Source organism: Eucalyptus grandis, chromosome 1, assembly GCF_016545825.1.
Source record: "Eucalyptus grandis isolate ANBG69807.140 chromosome 1, ASM1654582v1, whole genome shotgun sequence".
Taxonomy (NCBI): domain Eukaryota; kingdom Viridiplantae; phylum Streptophyta; class Magnoliopsida; order Myrtales; family Myrtaceae; genus Eucalyptus; species Eucalyptus grandis.
In genome coordinates, this window is record NC_052612.1 from 10,176,211 (window position 1) to 10,194,599 (window position 18,389).

At 37.4% G+C, this 18,389-nt stretch overlaps 2 protein-coding genes across 2 annotated transcripts; both read right to left on the reverse strand.

Moving 5' to 3' along the window:
* Positions 1–5,304: 5,304 nt before the first annotated feature.
* Positions 5,305–7,897, reverse strand: LOC104414750. The gene is made up of 4 exons (XM_039313606.1): positions 7,593–7,897; positions 6,931–7,083; positions 5,926–6,072; positions 5,305–5,620 (listed from the first exon to the last, which is right to left on the reverse strand). Exons 1-4 carry the CDS (start codon positions 7,741–7,743, stop codon positions 5,481–5,483), a joined length of 591 nt encoding a protein of 196 aa, XP_039169540.1. The 5' UTR covers positions 7,744–7,897; the 3' UTR covers positions 5,305–5,480.
* Positions 7,898–11,100: 3,203 nt separating this feature from the next.
* Positions 11,101–13,042, reverse strand: LOC104431789 (calmodulin-binding protein 60 D-like). The gene is made up of 5 exons (XM_039316428.1): positions 12,962–13,042; positions 12,460–12,512; positions 11,920–11,989; positions 11,758–11,846; positions 11,101–11,644 (listed from the first exon to the last, which is right to left on the reverse strand). The coding sequence occupies exons 1-5, from the start codon at positions 13,040–13,042 to the stop codon at positions 11,101–11,103; spliced, it is 837 nt and encodes a 278-aa protein (XP_039172362.1).
* Between the last annotated feature and the right edge of the window lie 5,347 nt (positions 13,043–18,389).

The following is an 18,389-nucleotide window of genomic DNA, read 5'->3' on the forward strand; positions in this document are numbered from 1 at the left end:
GAGAGAGAGAGAGAGAGAGAGAGAGTGCCAAATGCTTACCTGATCCTTACCGTGCACACGTGAAAATGGTAGGTCATTCCAAATATCTGAGGTACGATGGTGTACCGACATTGAATATTTTTAGAAAGTCAGGTCAATCCAGTCGCCGACAATTTATGTGAGTGGTCCCATGCTTAACTCTTAAGTCATTCTTCTACATTTTTTTTTCTATTAATACTAGAAAAAACTCCAAATTAATAAATTTATAATAGATTTATCATCTATTAATTTCTATTCAATTTTACCATCAAAATTCCAAATTGGATAACACGCGATAATTGACAAGTATATCAATTTAGCTTTTTACCTTCCATTTGTCACAAATTTATCAGTTTTTTTTTTTTGTTGTATTGATCTAATTTAACGAAAATTAAAGAAAAGTAAATTTATCACATACATATTAGTTTGTGATTTTTTATGGTGAAAAAATAAGCTTGAAATAAATTCATCACAAGTGTACCACTTATGAATTTTTGGTGTTCAAAATTAATTTTAGATAAATTTGTTATAGATATATCGATTTTTTGTTTTTCGTAGAATTAACCCCTTTTTTTAGAAATCTATGCTTCCTTTTATTAAATCCCGAGTTGAAATTTTTCATTTTTCATAGATATGCAATCTTGCTATTTTATTACGTTGCGATTGAACATTACACTTTCATGAATGTCTTGGGCTTTTTTTGTATTATCAATTAATAAATTAAGTTGCTATTACTTAATACCACCGTTACCAAAAACTCGGGAATTATAGTTAAAATTCAAATGTGCTGTCAATCTCGCTCCCTATAAGCTAGCTTTCTGGCTCTTTCCCCGACCATATAATTGGATAATTTAAATTTGATAACGAACTAATTGTCGCAACATCATAGATTTATGTGTACAACCTTTTTATACTTAACAATCTCATTTCTCCCTCCTCATCCCACAAGGAACAACATCGTTCCATTATCACACGCAGACGAGCATACTCACATATAAATTCGAGCAGGAGGGACGGCTTGCCCCACCGCCATCGTGGGCTTTCAATTATTAACCTTCACTATTAGACCCAAAAAAAAAAAAATTATTAACCTTCACTCAACTCATGCCTGCCACAGTCATCGAGTGAGCAAGAAAGAAGATACAGATTGTAGATAAGACTAAATTGAGTATTGAATTGCACCGTGGTATAGCTTAGACCTCAAAAATGTTACCGAGATTGATTCCAAATCATTTATCGTGAACAATGTAGATAATTGTAATTAGGGAAAGAGAACATGAGGAAGCCCAAGGAGTGATTCTCAAATTCCTGGAAAACGTAGATAAAGATGCAATTGTCTAGGAATTTGAATACGAATTCTACGGATATAATGAACCAAAATCAATAAATCAATCAGTTAAATTGAAGTACTAATGAAATACTAACAACAAAATCTTTACTGAAAGCCATTTGTTTGTGATAAACATTAGACAATTGAATTAGGTTCAGCTCGCTAGCCCGCAATGGGTTTGCAACTTCAAGAGTGGCTGCTAATAGAGGGCTTTCGGTTCCAAATGTTTATTCCATTAAGACCTGCTTTTTCTATTTTATAAATATGCTTTGGGCCCTTTTCACGAGGATTAGGGTCGAGACTATGAATATGATAGGTTAGTCAAGATCCAGGTGCTAATAACCCTCTCTTGTGGTTGATGGAGGAAGAAAGGGAAAAAGGAAAACAAAAATAGAGAAAATTTATTTATATATAAGAACAAAGTGTAGAGATAGTCTATGTCATCGTTGGTCATGCCGCATAAGATAGTTAACACTAATCGAACCGTTATATTAATGATTTCCAACCGAAAATTGGCCAGAAGAACTACATTGACAAATCATAAAAAAAAAAAAAAAAAAATTAAAAATTCATAATCAAATTGGTCAAATTAAAAAATTAAAAATTTAATTGATATCATCACAACAGATTTTTTTAATCTTTTTTTATAATTATCCTAGAATTTAGGGAACGAGACGACAATCTGTTCATCCACCAAAATTAAAGTATATAACTTTTTGGAGTGTGCCGCCTTTTGTAATGTTCTCAGGAGTGGGCTCACGGCGCATGATTTTTCAAGAAAAGTGACTTTTATGGAACATTTTCCAGGAAACCTTACCGTTCTAGAGATTTCTTTGTAGTTTCTTTTATCCGATTTAGGAAATTGGCCCCCTCAACCTTTTGAAGTAGCATTTGCAATATTTTTTTTAAATAGGTGTGCTTAAAATACTAAAATTCATCATGAAAATATAATTGAATCATAAAAAAATGTAATTAAATTCTAAATTTGTCGAATTGATCCAATCAAGTCAATTTGTTTAAAAAACAAAGAGGTGACTTTTTATTGTTATTTCTCTCTGCTAAATAGCAATGATGTGACACTTGCACGAAACATAAGGCTAAAATAATATCATTTTGGTCCAAATCTAAATTTTTAATACATTTTATTTATATTGTATTAGAAAATAAGGTAACTTCAAATAAATACAGAAAAGGGAAAAAAAGAAGAAGAAGGAAAACACAGTCGAGGATTAATGTGGTCCAAATTTGATTTTTAATACAAATTTTATTTAAATTATATTAAAATAAGCTAACTTTAAAAAATACCAAAAAAATGGGGGGAAAACATAGCTCCGCACCGCCGGCGGAAGGGCCAACAACGGTCACCACTAGTCTAAATTTTTTGCAGTGAAGCATGCATGCTAGTGGCATTTCATAGAACCTTCCTGTGATGTACGACCACCATTGTCGTATATTAACCAAATGTCCTCCACCATTCCTTAATAGATTACTGCTTTTGGTAGCGGCATGTAATAACCTTCTCTTGTCATCCATAAAAATAATTTCTAAGCACTTTTGCTTTCATCTAAATATTAATATAAAAAAAACTCAAACTAATACACCAATGCTATATTTATCTAAAAATTATTTCGTGTCACAAAAAATCCCAAAACAATACATTTGTGCCGGATTTACGCTAAATTAATTTTAGTGTTACAAAAATTTTTATCATATATTCATATCATATTTATCCCAAATTGACTTTTATATAACAAAAAATTTCAAAGATTGGTAATTTAGGATAAATTTGGTATGGACGTACCAATTTGAAATTTTTTGTGATATGAAAATTCATTTTAGATAAATGTAATGACAATAAAATTTGGACTTTTTTGTGACACGAGAGTAAATGTGATTGTACCAATTTGGAAAAAGATTTTTATTTTTATTTTTATTTTTATTCTTTGCAAAAAAAACAGATTGTATTGTCCGGTTGAGAGGTCATCCCATGTATTGAAGTGTACATAATAATTGAAAGATTAAATGTTATTTTTACTATTATTATATTTCCGCGAAAGCTTTCACGTCAAAAGCAGCTCCACACCCAACCCTCTCTGCGCCCGAACGCAAAACTCGTCGTCACCCTCAACAGCATCGGTCGAGCACATCCCCCCAGCCACAACACCATGGACTCCGCCTCCGCCATCCTCCTCCACTCCCTTGCCTTCCTCCCCCGCGCCGCCTCCGCCCCTACCAGCTCGTCCTCTGCCGACCGCGCACTCCGCCCTCGCTGCCAAGCCGGGGCTACGCCTTGTCCACGTGTACTCCTCTCGAGCTGAGGAGATCGCTGAAGAGAAGTCCGGGGCGACAAGGAGGAGGAGCGCTCGAGGCGGAGAGAGATGAGCGAGAAGGCAGAGAAGAGGGAGGAGGCTTCGTCTCAGAACGCGGGGAAAAAGAAAATGATTTCCATCCATTTTCTCATATTTTTTGAAGGATTTTTCCCGGTTGACGGAAATTATTTTTCTTGATCCATTCATTCTCGTTGAGCCAAACAGCGGAAAATTTGGCTGACGAAACAAACGAAGAATCATGAATTCACTTCCATGAACCGTAATTTTGTTGTGCTAGTGGGGCATTACCAACTATCTTATTCTAAATTCTCATAATAGTATTCAATTTGCCTAGTCTGCAAAATTTTCTAGAGGCAACTCTACGGTATTTCCAGACTAAATACAATACGCTATAACGGGCATTGTTTCTTACTTTTTTCCTGAAAGAAGTTAACCGTAATTTAGCAGCTCCCTTCACTAACTTTTGTCTAGCCTAATGTCTTTAAAGAGTCTTTCGAGAAAACCGTATCAAGGGTTTAAAATCTCGTTACTTTCAACCCAAGCCACAAACGTGGGATCCCTCCCTTTCAACAGATGCATGGAACCCGACCCATCTATGAGGACAGTTATCTAGTAAAAACCAGTGATCGCCAGTAATTTGGTCCGCAAATTCAATCCCTTTCTTAGCCCTTGGCATGGTAGAACTAAAATGACAAACAGATATAGAACCAGTTGTACATGGATGTGTGCATTACACCAACAAACATAGTGTTCATACTTTGATTTAAAAACTCATAATAAATATGACTCAATTTAAACAATTGAGGTAAATAGGTAGTCTCCATGGCCAATGCGCTGAACGTCAAATCCCAAAAGGTTGTCCGGGAGCAAGTAGTGCTTGATCAGCATCCACAAGATTCGGGTCCTCAAAGAACTGTTCACAACCATACTCGTCGTCTTCATTATCTGAAGAGCAATACAAATAATATTAGAATGAGACCAAACTTCACACACCATGATTGCTAATTTCTCATGAACCATGTATGAATATTCAATGAATGTTACACTACTAATGAGGCCATCACTACGTCCACTACTGCTTTTGCGAGATGAGTATGCATTGGCCATGGAAATTACACTTTGATCAGTCCTTACCATCAGATAAGTGAGATAATTTAATTGCTGCAGAGAAATAATCAGAAGTAATATCTTAGAAAACACCTGTATAACTCTCTTTGTATGTAGTTACAACATTTGCTAAGTTGACTAGACCCAATCAAACCCCTAAAAAGAGCTTACCAGTGTGACAAAATTGAGTCAAGTATCATACTTGAGATGCCAAATGATTTAGCCTTCAAATGAGCCAGCTTCACATTTACTTGTTTAGTTCCCAAATGGGATTGATAATAGCAGATATCACAAAGATATCCCTCTTTTAAACTCATTAAATGGTTTTCCTAATGTGGTCAGGTGTTGAGTTTTTTTTTTTTGGCACTCTCTCTATGGTTGCTCTTTGTGCATTTCTTGGCAGAAAAAAGAAAGAAAAAGGACAAAACTGCTTTCCATAAGGAGAAGAAATGAGCTAATGCAATTCCTACTCTTCCATACACAGGCACGAATCTGTCCGCTGAAAAAGGATTGCGACAGAAACCAAAGCCGTAGAGTTGATAACGTTCTCCTTTCACTCCAGCAAATTATGCTCTCACCACATTCATTATCGCAGCCAATAGTAATTCTGCCTATTTCCAGTATAGAAGTCCCAAACTTTCTTCTCAATTTTTTCACAAGACAGTATAGACAATACCATAACACAACACAATCGACTACAATACAGGGAGAAAATTCAACTTACTGGGAGCTAGGAAGCTTGATGATGGCCCGTAAATTTGGTTCTGCGGGGCATTTTGGGAATTGAGACTCTGTACGTGTATTGGCAATCCAGCAGAAGTAATACCACCGTTTCCTGGAGAGAGAGAGAGTTTGAACTATCAGAATTTTGTCGCATATAGACATGGATATGAGCTATTTAAGTAATAAAAAATTTTCTTGGTATTTTCTACTTCTATGACGTGGTAACAAAGCCTTAGAGGCGATAGTGTTTTCTGCTTTCGTGCCAGCAAGTCATACTCTCACCCCATTTATCATCATGGCGAATACTAGTTCTGCATATTTTCTTATAGAAGTCCCAATTTTCCACAAGACTGGATAAAACAATACGATGCCGCAAAGCAATCAACATTACAGGGTGAAAATTCAACTTATTGAAACCTGGGAAACTTCCGGATGGCTGTACGTAAGTATATGGTGAAGGCTCCATTTGGTTCAAACCACCAATAATCGGGTTCCACGTGGCATGTTGGGAATGGAGACTTTGTGGTTGCATTGGCAATCGAGCAGCAGTACTACCACTGTTTCCTGTGGAGAGAAAGAAGGGAGGGAGAGAGAGATTTAAACGGTCAGCATTTTTATGCATATAGACGATCTGAGCTATCAAAGAATTCAAAAATAGGTCCTGAAATACGTATGAAGAACCAATAATTATGACATTACAACTAAATTCCCTTCTCTAAGATGCATCATCCGTCAATTTCGATTAAATTGATTGAGGCTCTGAAATACACCTCAAGAAAGCCAAATAATCAGGATATTGCGATTATGTGCTTCATGAGTAATGATAATAGTCACTGATGTTCCTCCCTTGTAAAATATTTCGGCATATTCTTGTTTGACTCCATGCCACTAATGGAACCGTTGATTTCAATCACCTCCGAAGCTATATCATCATCATCATTATCATCATCATCGGCATTCTTGTAATACTCACTAAGGGTGTACCCTCGTTCGAGTTGAGTGTTGAGTGTTTTTAAACTCATTAAATGGGTTCCTAATGTGGTCAGATGTTGAGTGTTTTTTTGGCACTCTCTCTATGGTTGCTCTTTGTGCATTTCTTGGCAGAAGAAAGAAAGAAAAATGACAAAACTGCTTTCCTTAAGGAGAAGAATTGAGCTGAGGCAATTCCTACTCTTCCTTACACAAGCATGAATCTGTCGATGAAATAGGATGATAACCCTAGACCAAAGCCGAAGAGGTGATAACAATCTACTTTTGTTCCAGCAAGTTATATTCACACCACATATATCATCACAGAGAAAATTCATTCTGCATATTTTTAGTGTGGAAGTCCCAATCTTTGTTCTCAATTTTTCCACAAGACAGGATAAAATATATTATGCCGCGAAGAAACTGACATTGGATGGAGAAATTTCAACGTACTTAAAGCTGGGAAGCCTGATGTTGACCCGTACGGTTGTCCTGATGGCTGCACATTTGTATCTGCTGAAGGCTCCATTTGGTTCAACGTGGCATTTTGGGGATTGAGACTTTGGGATTGTATTAGCAATTGAGCAGCAGTAATGCCCCGATTTCCTGGAGAGAGAAAGAGATTAAAAATAAATTAGTATCCCATTGATGAAGCCCATAATAGATATGTGGCAAGCCAGGAAAGGCAAGTCTCCTAGGTGTGGGATCAACATGGAGTCCATAAGTTCCTAATGTTGTGATTTATACAGACAGTTCATCTAAATAGATTTTGGTCCCAAAACCCATCTGAAGAACCAATAATTAGGGCATTGCAATCACATACTTCATGAGAAACTAGAATAGACAACAATGCTCCTCCCCCGTAAATATTTCATCATATTCTTGACTAACTGTATGCTACTTATGGAACAGTTGATTTTAACCACCTCCAAACCCATATCATAGGAAGCCAATATATTTCCCTCCCAAAGATGTACGCTACTGTGAAACGTTTTAGTTGCAACATATCACTTTGATGATCTAAAATCACAAAAAAAAAAAAAAAAGCTACATCTCAGCTAGTGTTTAATTATAGGCAACTTTTTCTTTTCCTCGTAGTCAATTAGAGCACATACCTTCCACTGTGGATGCTGGAGTTCTCGGAGGTACTTTCAAACCAACATCACTGCCCAATCTCGCTGGAGGCGTATTGTTGTGAGCTGGATGGCGGCATTGTTGATCTCCTAGAACTTCACACAGAAAAGGACACGAGTTCTTCTCTGACATGGAACTTGAAGAAGCCTCAGCTTCGTATGGTGTGACATCATTCCAATTCTCATAGGCCTTTTTCTCCAATTTATCTGCACAGACCTGGAAGACTTGAAAATTACTACTTCCTCAACCAGTCGCTTTATCAGGGTTATCTTACACCCTAGGTGACTCAAATAAGGCTGGACTCGTATGGATACCAAAGGCACTAAGAAGATGTGTCTATATGTTCCCTTTTTTCTCAGACAGACCAAACAAGGTAGGAAGATGCAAAGTTGGTGGTCAAAATACAAATAAGGAAAGCATGGACATCAAGTTCACAGAATTTGATGAAAGCAACAAATAGCATCTCGACTTGAAAGTACCATAACATGGTGAATGAGTCAAAAACTTAGAACGCTGTATGAGCATACAGTGCTCCTAAGATGCTAACTGCACTCCTCATGTTGCGGGTGGTGGTTGTGGTCCCAGAGGGCGCTTCTGGCGATGTCTTCTCAAGGGGTGAGAGCGAAAGAAGGGGGCAACCTTTGGAGGAGTTTGAATAGGATGTGGATGGAGATTCATTGGTCTTGGTGTTGATGGGGGTTGATGAGGCAAGATTCTCTTTTTATCAGTTCCATTGTTGAATCGTTTTGAGGTAAACAGTGAGGAGGATGTCTCCTTTTGGGTACTCAACAATATCAAGGCTGTTGGCCAGGTCCTTGGAGTCTCCTTGCGAGCATTCCAAGATACAGCCATGAGTCTTTTCGAGGAGCTTGAGAAAGGAAATGATGGCCCTGAGCATTTTAAGTCCTTGAAAAAAATCAACGAATTGAAATGCCTTCAGTGTTCCACCAATAATGATAAAACTCCCGACGGAAAAAGGAGGTTGTGAGTGGTAGCAGTGGAAAGGACTCTTCATCGTTTATATGAAGGTCAATATTTGGTCTTGGATTGTCAGGGGGCTGAATGATGGAGACAAGAGAATGGTGATAAATTTTTTTAGTGGAGACGGGACATAGTGTCATCAGGAGACTAAAATGGAAGATTGTCAGCTGGATGTTGCCAGGAAAACTCTATTCTGAGACTTCGGTATAATGGAAAGTTATATGTGCATGTAAATGCTTTAAACGACATTGTAGATGATTTGTATTGTAAATGAGCTCTTTTGGTGCTAAGCTTTTCTCTACATGGCTTTGCCCCCATTTTGTGCCCATTTTCTTTGACCTAAAAAAAAAGTAGAAAATTATCATCACTCTATTTTGTGTTTGTTTTTGCTTTTCCCCTGGCATTTGCAAAGCTGATTAAAACAGCTTAGCATCAGAGACACCCCCTTAGGAACTCGAAATTGCAATCATCAATAGAAAATAATCACTAATTCAACATAATTGAATGCACCGAATTCTTAGAAACAGCTATCTGATTAACTATCATGCCTACGCTATATTGACAATGTAGATAAACAGCTATCTGATTAACTATCATGCCCATGCTATATTGACAATGTAGATAAAATTTTAACTGCTAATCTGAGGTCAGGGGTTGTCCCTTGCAGATTGCATGGCAAATACCAGAAAAGGTAGAATTTCCCAGTTACCTTCTGATGGGGAGAAATTATGTCAGCAGCATAATGCGCCCTGCCGGCAGTTAGGCCACTGACTTGACCAATGCTGTTGAATATAACACCACGATCATTTTCATTATCGTGTAAGAGTTTCCCATTCGAAGTGCAAGTTTTTGCATGATCTACGAGGGCTTTCCACTTCTCCTCTCTCATGCCCTTTCCAAGAATCTGCAACAAACATAATAATAATCTTCTTGGTTCAGGGAGTTCAATCCAAATTGAGAACCATGTGCAAAATCTCACATTTCTCAGTTTCTCAGAGTCCAAGTAGAGTTGTTGTAAAAACTGTTCCACGTTACGTATTCCTTCTGCAGTCAGCCGCTTGTAAAATGGTCCCTCCTTTGCGATATTTTTCAATCTCCAGACCTCATCATCAGATGCTGGTGGATAGTGTTTCTTGTTTGCTGAAAAGCGAATAGAAGATGAAAATTGCAGTAACGCTAAGATAGTGCAACTAAAAATGCTCTCCTAACTAGAACACGTTCAAACCCAGGGGGGCTCCGGGGAAAACAGTTTCGAGTTCATGGCTATGACGAGCCAAAAATCCACAAAAGCATTCACATTAATCCTGCAAGGTGAAGATAACAAAGTCAGTAAGGTCTCAGTCGCTATTAGATTAATGAGTAGCAGCAAACATCTGATAGGCATTCAAACCCCTTCTGGAAAGGATCCATAAGTGTCAACATTCTCTAGTAATAGATAAGCTCTTCCAAAGCAGGACACTTTACCACTATTACAGAGCAGACCCTTTATCTTGTTTTTGGTCTGTTAGAAAAAAGCCGATCCTCTTTTTTTTTTTTTTTTTTTTGGGTTGAATACTATTGGAAATGGTGATCCATTTTCTAGAATTTCCTAGAGTTGCTAAACTTCTAGAATTCCCTAGATGAAGTTTTTGGAAGAAAGAGAAAAATGTAGAAACACATGTGTAGATCTCTCTAGAAGAAGAGAGGATAAACTACAATCTAGAACTCTCTAGATTAAGCCAAAGTGGACAACATTCTACACAAATCTAGAATGTTGGTAGAGCACTCTATAAATAGGAAAGAGGGGAGAGCATACTAGAACAACAAATGTAAAAAAGTGAGAGGAGCATGAGAATATACTCCTCCACCAACACTTCCTTCAACTATTGTAAAATTATTTTATCCAATTAATGAAACTATTTCCCATATCACATGTTATTTATCCTTCAATTATCCTATCTTATCCCTTGTCCATCCTCTACAAAATATACCATACACTTGCACAACATCACTAATAAAAAACTATCATCAATACCAAAACCATGCTTCCGCACACATTTAAATTCTAACAAATACAGAATCGCTAGTAATAGAAAAATCTTTCACCGATGTCGAGCATCTCGACTATTACAATTCCATGAAAGGAAGCTCGAGTGGCCATGTCCACGAGCCCTACGAATCGGCGGGGGTGGTGGCCCCATTGCGGAAGCGGCAGCGGCGATGCAGTTGAACCAGTAGTTTTATATTTTTAACACTGTTTTATTCTTATCCTTTTTTTTTCTCTTTTTTTTAATTTTTAATTTTTAATTTTTTTCTTTTCTCATTTTAAACCTGAAATTTAGTTCTGATGTGACGCTTGTTATTAAGATTGTAATAAATAAATAAATAAAACTATTTCAGATTTTTAATTAGACAAATTGAACGGAGCTAATATAAGGACTCGACTACACCAATTTAACAAGTTTTATGATTTGATTACACTTTTTAAAAGTGCGAGAGTCAAAACCATTTTATGCAATACTGTAAAAATTATATCTTGCAAGTCCAAACTATTTTATTCAATACTGTAAAAATCATACCTTGTCCCCTATGCTCCTTGACGGAGAAGGCATCTGTTTTGGCTTCTCGGATTTGTGTATTCCCACCATAACTCGATGCCACTTTAAGCCCTATCCTAAAACTTTTGCTCCTATTCCAGCTGGAATTGTCCGTAAATATCATATCTCCCAGCTCCCCAACACCTGCCTTGAGCTTTACTTGGAGATTTCCTGTCAAAAGCGGCCTCTTTCCTTCTCGTTCTTTAACCACGTAGCTATCAAACTCTTCTGGAGCCCAATTTTCCTCATCGTCTCTGTTGAAGTCACCTTCAAGCACAACGACGTCCAACTTGATGGAGGCTTCTGGCCCTGATGTAATGACATCCCCTGTATCCGCATCGATCAAGCCAACGGAAATGCGAGCACCGCCCTCTCCTTCTAGTTTCTTTCCGGTAAATAGAGGACGTGACAGTTTGTTTCGAAGTTGAAGCTGTAAGTTTCTTACATCATTGTTCGCGGTAGATTTACCAATAGCCCTGCATTCTCTCGAGAAACCAACCATTAGAACTAGGAACGGGTACAGAAGCAGGAAATTGGAAAAGTAGCTACAAAGAGAGACAAACTACCAACAAGGTATGTGCATTTGTACCTTGCAAGGTGGGGAGAGTGAATGTTTGCAAGCCCCACTGCTTCTGTGTGGCAAATAACGCCAACAGCAGAATTGCCAAAGTTGGAGACCTTTCAAAAGAAAGTGAATCAGAAGGGATATGTCTGAGAAAAGTGTAAATTCAATGAACTTTGTTTATCTTACCGGTTTTTGAACAGCATTCTCTGTTGAGCATACCTGTCGTACTACATCTTTGAGAGCATCCCCAATGCAACTACACCATAAAAAACTGACACCTTGAACAACGGCTGTCTTGTGGACTTATTTGTAACAAATAGACAAATATCCATATGAAACATTTTAGTTATCACTTCATACGAATGTCAGACCTGATTACAGTATAAAAAGATGGATACCAGTCTACCAGACTCATCAAATGCATTCCTTTAATGTAACGCAACATAGAAAAGTCAACACAAATCTGGAATACATATTTATCCAGTACATTGATAACAGAAGCAATTAAAGTTAATTAGCAGCCATCTCCAAATGCAACGTCCTTTCAGTGATTGAAAAAATAATGTATGTGCTGGTATTACACTTTGCTCAACAGAATCATAGACCGATGGCTTATGATACTCCATGATATTTCTACTTGTCAAGACAATACACATGGAAATTCTCCTAGAAGAATCAGTTGATGCAGATGAGCTACAGCTAACAAACCAAATAAAATTTATTCACCTTCGACGGTATTCGGCCAAGTCAGAGTTAGCATGCTCCAGCTCTTCCCTGATCTGTTCAGCAAGGAGCAATGTCAAAGAATTACATTGCAATCTGCCACGTCTTCATCTCATACAAGTTTTACATCACAGGTATCTTCATTGTTGTCCTTCGACATGCAAGTTGTCATTGACCACATTTTCCAAGATTCAAGGAAAAAATTATGTCCAAGCCACTACATTGAAAATCTGGGTCATTTTGTGATCCATACTGTCCGAAAAAAACACCTAAAGCCTAAGTCATGTTCTTAGTGGAATTGCTTCACAGGAAAACCGGAGAACAGTCAGCTGGTCATTTTAACCACTCAAACAATAATTCTCTATGCATCTTGCAGCAATTTCTCATGTGGATTTCTATCCGAAACTGACTGGAAGGTCAGAAATGAATCCAACCGCTCCTAATTGAAGAGATCAGCAATCGAAGCACAATAAAGACTGTACTTTAGTATGTCCAAGTTGGCTACTTTACTCATCTTACCACTCTCCGGACATCGTCCACTGTCAACGAGCTCCTCGCCACAAGATTTCTCCCAGACCAACGCCATGTTTGACTGCGTGAAGATCAGGTCAGCACAAAAGTACAATCAAGATGGTACGATTTGGCAAACGGGACAGCAAAGTAACCCAGTAACAATAACAGCTCACTGGCTATGTAAAAGTTTCCAAGAAAGTTTAATTCGAATCAGGAGGAAATAACGCGATTGGCCCAGGCCGAAATCGCAAAACAGAGTCGAGATGGCAACATTGGGGGTCTTTATGCTTCGTATCTAATCCACAGCACAATCCCACGAACAAAAAGCAGAATGAAAGCGATTTAGCACCGTCACGAGGCAAAAGCTAATCAATGTTATGCTTCCTTTGCCATATATCCTCGTTCGGGAAAATCACCAAAAAAAGTCATAAAATATATTATACTAATTTAGTCATAAATTTATTTATTTTATCAATTAAGTCCTCAATATTTTACATGAGTTCATCCGGTCAAAATTGGCTTATCGGCGGTCACGGTGCGACCTTCGGCCGGTGTCTCGGCGACCTTTTTTAAGAATATTTTATTTTTTGAAATATCTTATTAATTTTTCTTTTTTTCTCCCTCTCCTCCTTCTTCCCTCCTCCCTCCTTCTTCCTTTGACTCCAGCGACTGGCCAAGCTGGCCGGTCGCCGGACTGAGGCGGCCGGGCGAGCTCGCCTCGCCCGGCGACCGCGAGGCGAGCCCTCACCAGATCCGGCGAGGAGGGCCTTGCCAGACGCGACGGCGAGCCCCCTTGCCGGATCCGGCGGGGCTCGCCCGGCCGCCTCAGTCCGGCGACCGGTCAAGCCTCCTCTGGCCCGTCGCCGGAGCCAAAGGAAGAAGGAGGAAGGAGGGAGAGGGAGAAAAGAGTGAGAAGAAAAAAAAAGTATAAAAGGATAAAAATTAATAAAATAATTCAAAAATATTATTAAAAAAAATCCCTCAAATAAAGCTAAAACGAACACGATCGTAAAATAATCGATCAAGCATCGAAATGTTGAGAGGAAGAGTGAACTTACTTCATTCGAGCGCTGCGTGGCCTCTTGAGTAGACTTGCTTGACCTGAAAGGGTGGAAGCCAAAGCTCTCTTTTGCGTCGACATGATTTTCTTTACTTTTGTGGAGCTTATCAAGAACTTGGAAGGATTTGGCTGCTGAACAAACGGGAATAAATGTAGCACAGAAATGAAGGAGACGATGAACAGTTTATGTAAGAACTCAAGCTCAAATTCAAAGTAATGAGTTTGTAGTCATCGGGGTGTGCTTTATAATGTCCTCTCCGGGAGTAGGCACATCTTTTCCGAGAAAAGTGCAGTACATTTCCGGGAAAGGGTGCGGGTTTTTTAATTACCCTCTTTTTTCCTAAGATTCCGGCAATTTGCCCCCTCAACCTTATGAAGCTGCCCATGCAATTCCTTTTTGACCCGATCTTTGATTCAATCGGTATATGCTCCAATATCTTGAGCAAGTGAAAACAAAAATCAATTAAAGGATAAATATACTGAAAATTTTTAAAATTATCATAAAAGTATAATTAAGTCTTAAAACTTAAAAAATAATTGATCAAATCTTAAAATTTGTCAAATTTATGCTATCAAATTCTTTCATTAACTCCATTCAACTTAATAAACCAAAAATATTAACAATTTTTAGGATTTGATTAAATTTTTTGAAAATTTGAGAATTCAATTGCACTTTTTGTGACAAATTTTATCACTTCCAATACATTGTCCCTTTAATTGATTATTGCTAATTACACGTGACTATTATGCATAAATGGTAACAACTATCGAATGTGTGTTATAGTATGCATTCGAGGAATGATGGAGGCAAATTAATATGGCTCTTCTTCCGATTGATGATGCCAAAATGATTTATTGATGAACATTGGGTTTGATTGCCGGCTTGAGAATTTTTCCTTTTTCTTGTCTTTAATTTTGCTAGATTGTCCCCTTAACCTTATGAGCTATGAAGCTGTATGTACTTCTTTTTCTTTTTTATTGTCTCTGCTTTTGCCTATTAAATAACTGAGCTATTTTTGCAAACAACATACCAAGGTAAATCTTCTCAACCTAATCTTTAATCAATGGGTCACATGCTCGAATATCGATTATCATCTAGGTGTAGCTTTTGTGCAAGCACCATAAAATTCCAGTTAATCGCGCAGCTTCTAAACGGCGCAAACGGGCCTGGAAAAATGCCTTCAGTTGACTTTTTACGGATACCACACCATATATAATTCTTCTCTTGGCTCGTTCCCATTCCATTTGATGAAGAAATTGATGCTTCATTTGTTTTACAGTTTTTCCTAAAATAATCGCCATAACTTTGGTCTTTTTTTTTCCTACTTCTATTGTTTCACTATAAGTAAGCCGTATTGGAAAAAATTAGAAATGTAATTGCCATATGAGGTCTCATTTTCGTTCGGAGGAATTCCGTCCATAATCTTTCAAGTTACTCCAATAGTGGAGGACATTTGGTCAATATATGAGAAATGGTGGTTGAGGATCATAGGAAGGTTCTGGGAAACGTTACCTGCATGCATGCTTCATTGTTGTTGGAGGATTTATGTCGGCCACTATGTTTAAAAGCTCAAAAGCGCTTGGAAATAAGTTTCCTCCCAAAATAAGATTTATGTCAGTTGAATTTTTGTTTTTTCTTCTCTCTAACTTTACTAATTTGCCACCACCCACCGCGGTGGCTCAGCTAAGTAGGCGCTAGACTTCCATCGATGAGGTCTAGTGTTCGAAGCTCCCGCAACGCTTTGAGACTCTTAGCGACTTACCCGATGACACGTATGTGGTGGCTAGCACGTGTCGCCTCAAGTGGTTTACCTCTGGCTGTTGGCCATGCGAGGTTCCTTATCAATTATGAAGCTACGTGTACTTTTTCTTTTTTCTTTTTTTCCTACATTTGCCTATTAAACAATTGAGCTACTTTTCCCTTCAATGTTCACGGTAAATCTTCAACGGTCACATGCTCAAATATCGATTATCATCTAGGTGCCGAGCGACATAATATTTCGAATAATCACTTCTAATCCAGCGTAGCTATAACTCATAAATTATAACGATGAAAGAATGTGTTTTGTGGTTATTTGTTAAGAAAATGTATGTACTACAAATTGGTTCAAGGAACGTTAGAGGCTAATTAGTATGCCTCTTCATCAAATTGATGATGTCAAAATGATTTATTGTTTCTTGATTTCGTCATAAGGTTGTTGTTTTCCCAAGGTTTAGAATGCCACATGTATCTTATGCGGTTAAAATCATATTGATTATGAGAACTCGCTAGTTTTCTTACCTGTGTTTTGCACAACGTTTCTTTGCAAAGAGATGAGTGATTCTTGATGTATCATTTTCATAGGAACTCTCAATCTTATATAATATTTTTAGACTACTTGAACAAAAATCTTTAATGCAAACTATAAATTTTATTGTTATTATTATAATTTTTGCATTCATTCCATGGCCAAGTGAAATTAATTTCTCGTGCAAATTGAAAGAAAATACTGAAAATATGACATTTGGCTGCCTGATACATGACTTTATTCATTATAATCCCCAAGTGTTGATCTCATCATCATTTCATAAATTATTCTGACTAAACTCTATTAAAATGATCCATCATCAATAATGTCACTTTCAAACGGTACAAGTGGTGATGGAAAATTGCCTTCGGCGCACTGTATGTTGATTCTTCCATTGGCTCTTTCACATTCTACTTGACGAAGAAATTAGTAATTCATGTGATCGCTGCTCTCTCTCTCTCTCTCTCTCTCTCTCCCCCCCCCCGCCTCTTCTTTCTTTTTGTACTTCTATTAAAGTCTTTTTCATCAAGTTTAAGTAAAAGGGATTAGGTGATTGAGAATTAAAAATTAAATCAAGCATATGTTACGTGTTTGTTACCACTGATAATTGCGGGATTTTGTCATAAACAAGTGTCAATATCTTCATGTCCAATTTAACGTTTCATTTTGTCTCTAAACTTTGGTCATGTTTTTTTTTCTTTACTTCCAACGTTTCACTAGAAGTCAGTCGTGGGATAGTAACTTCGGAGGAATTCCATCAATAATCTTTCATGTCACTCTAATAATGGAGGACACTTGGTCAATGTATGGGAAGTGGTGGTTGTGGATCAAGGAAGTTTCTCTGAAATGTCACTTGCATGCATGCTTCATTGTTGTTTGAGGACTTATGTTGACCAAGCTGAAAAGCGCGTGGATCTTGTTTAAAAATAAGCTACCTCCCAAAACCTTTCATGCTACTAATGATTAAAATTGCAGTGCGCGTGCATTGCATGGAAATGATCCAAATTTTTTTATTATTATTTTGCGGACCTCGATCGAGGAGCGTGACCCCAATAGTGGAACAACGAGGAGGATCTCCGTGGCCCCAATAATGGCCCCAATAATGGATCGACAAGGAGGATGTTGCAGACCTCGATCAAGGAGCTGTGGCCCCGATGGTGGGACGAAACATTCGCAATTAGTAAATTGAATGGAAGTTGTAAAATAAATTTTTTATCGCATGAGGAAGTTGACTACGCTCTAATTTTTAGGCGTCGTGAATCCATAAAATGTTGAAGCAACCAATCTATCTTGCATGTCCACATCACCTAGCTTAAAACCCGCCCTCTTAAATGTCTCACATAATATAATTTGTCCAAATTAGTAATGCCACACTTCGAGTTGTTGATTAAATCTCCACCGTTCATTTAAAAGAATCAGTTCTTCTGTTTGACGATTTTGTTGATCGTCTAACATCATGTTACGTGGCCGTTGATCAAGGAATATTTATTAAGCAATGGTGTATTCTCATTAATAAGAAAAGGAAAAAAAAAAGTCAAACGAAAAAGAAAATGCTATGACCAACCATGGAAGAGAAGCTAAATAGGGTGGGGTGCCATGCTTTTAGTTGAATGGATTTACAGATGAAAGATGGACCAACATATTGGCACACATCATATTATTTAGGATTAATATCACAAAAAAATTTAAATTAATACACATGATAAATTTACTTCGAACTAACTTTCTTAACCACCAAAATCCCAAACCAATACAATTGTGACAAATTTACCGTCATTAGTTTCCATTAAATTTATCATTAAATTGTTAAATTGGATAACATGTGGAATGTATCAGTTAATGATTTTACTATTTGTTTGTCACAAGTGTTTGTATTAATCTAATTTAAGAGAAACTAATTAAAGGTAAATTTATAACAAGTATATACATTTTGGGTTTTTGGTGGTCAAAAATTATTCTTAAATAAATTTATCACAAATATATCAATTTGGAGGTTTTTTTGTGGTTAAAAACTAATTTGGAGTAAATTTGTTATATATATATATATATATATATATTAGTTTGAGATTTTT

Excerpts from the sequence above, each read along its gene's own strand:
- LOC104431789 (XM_039316428.1), bottom strand. The coding sequence starts at position 13,042 with ATGGCGTTGGTCTGGGAGAAATCTTGTGGCGAGGAGCTCGTTGACAGT. Across the intron at positions 11,990-12,459 it reads TTGGCCGAATACCGTCGAAG|TTGCATTGGGGATGCTCTCA; the intron begins GTGAATAAATTT and ends TTTATGGTGTAG. Across the intron at positions 11,645-11,757 it reads CACTCTCCCCACCTTGCAAG|GGCTATTGGTAAATCTACCG; the intron begins GTACAAATGCAC and ends GAGAGAATGCAG.
- LOC104414750 (XM_039313606.1), bottom strand. The coding sequence starts at position 7,743 with ATGTCAGAGAAGAACTCGTGTCCTTTTCTGTGTGAAGTTCTAGGAGAT. Across the intron at positions 7,084-7,592 it reads TCCAGCATCCACAGTGGAAG|GAAATCGGGGCATTACTGCT; the intron begins GTATGTGCTCTA and ends TTCTCTCTCCAG. Across the intron at positions 6,073-6,930 it reads ATCAGGCTTCCCAGCTTTAA|GAAACAGTGGTAGTACTGCT; the intron begins GTACGTTGAAAT and ends TTCTCTCCACAG.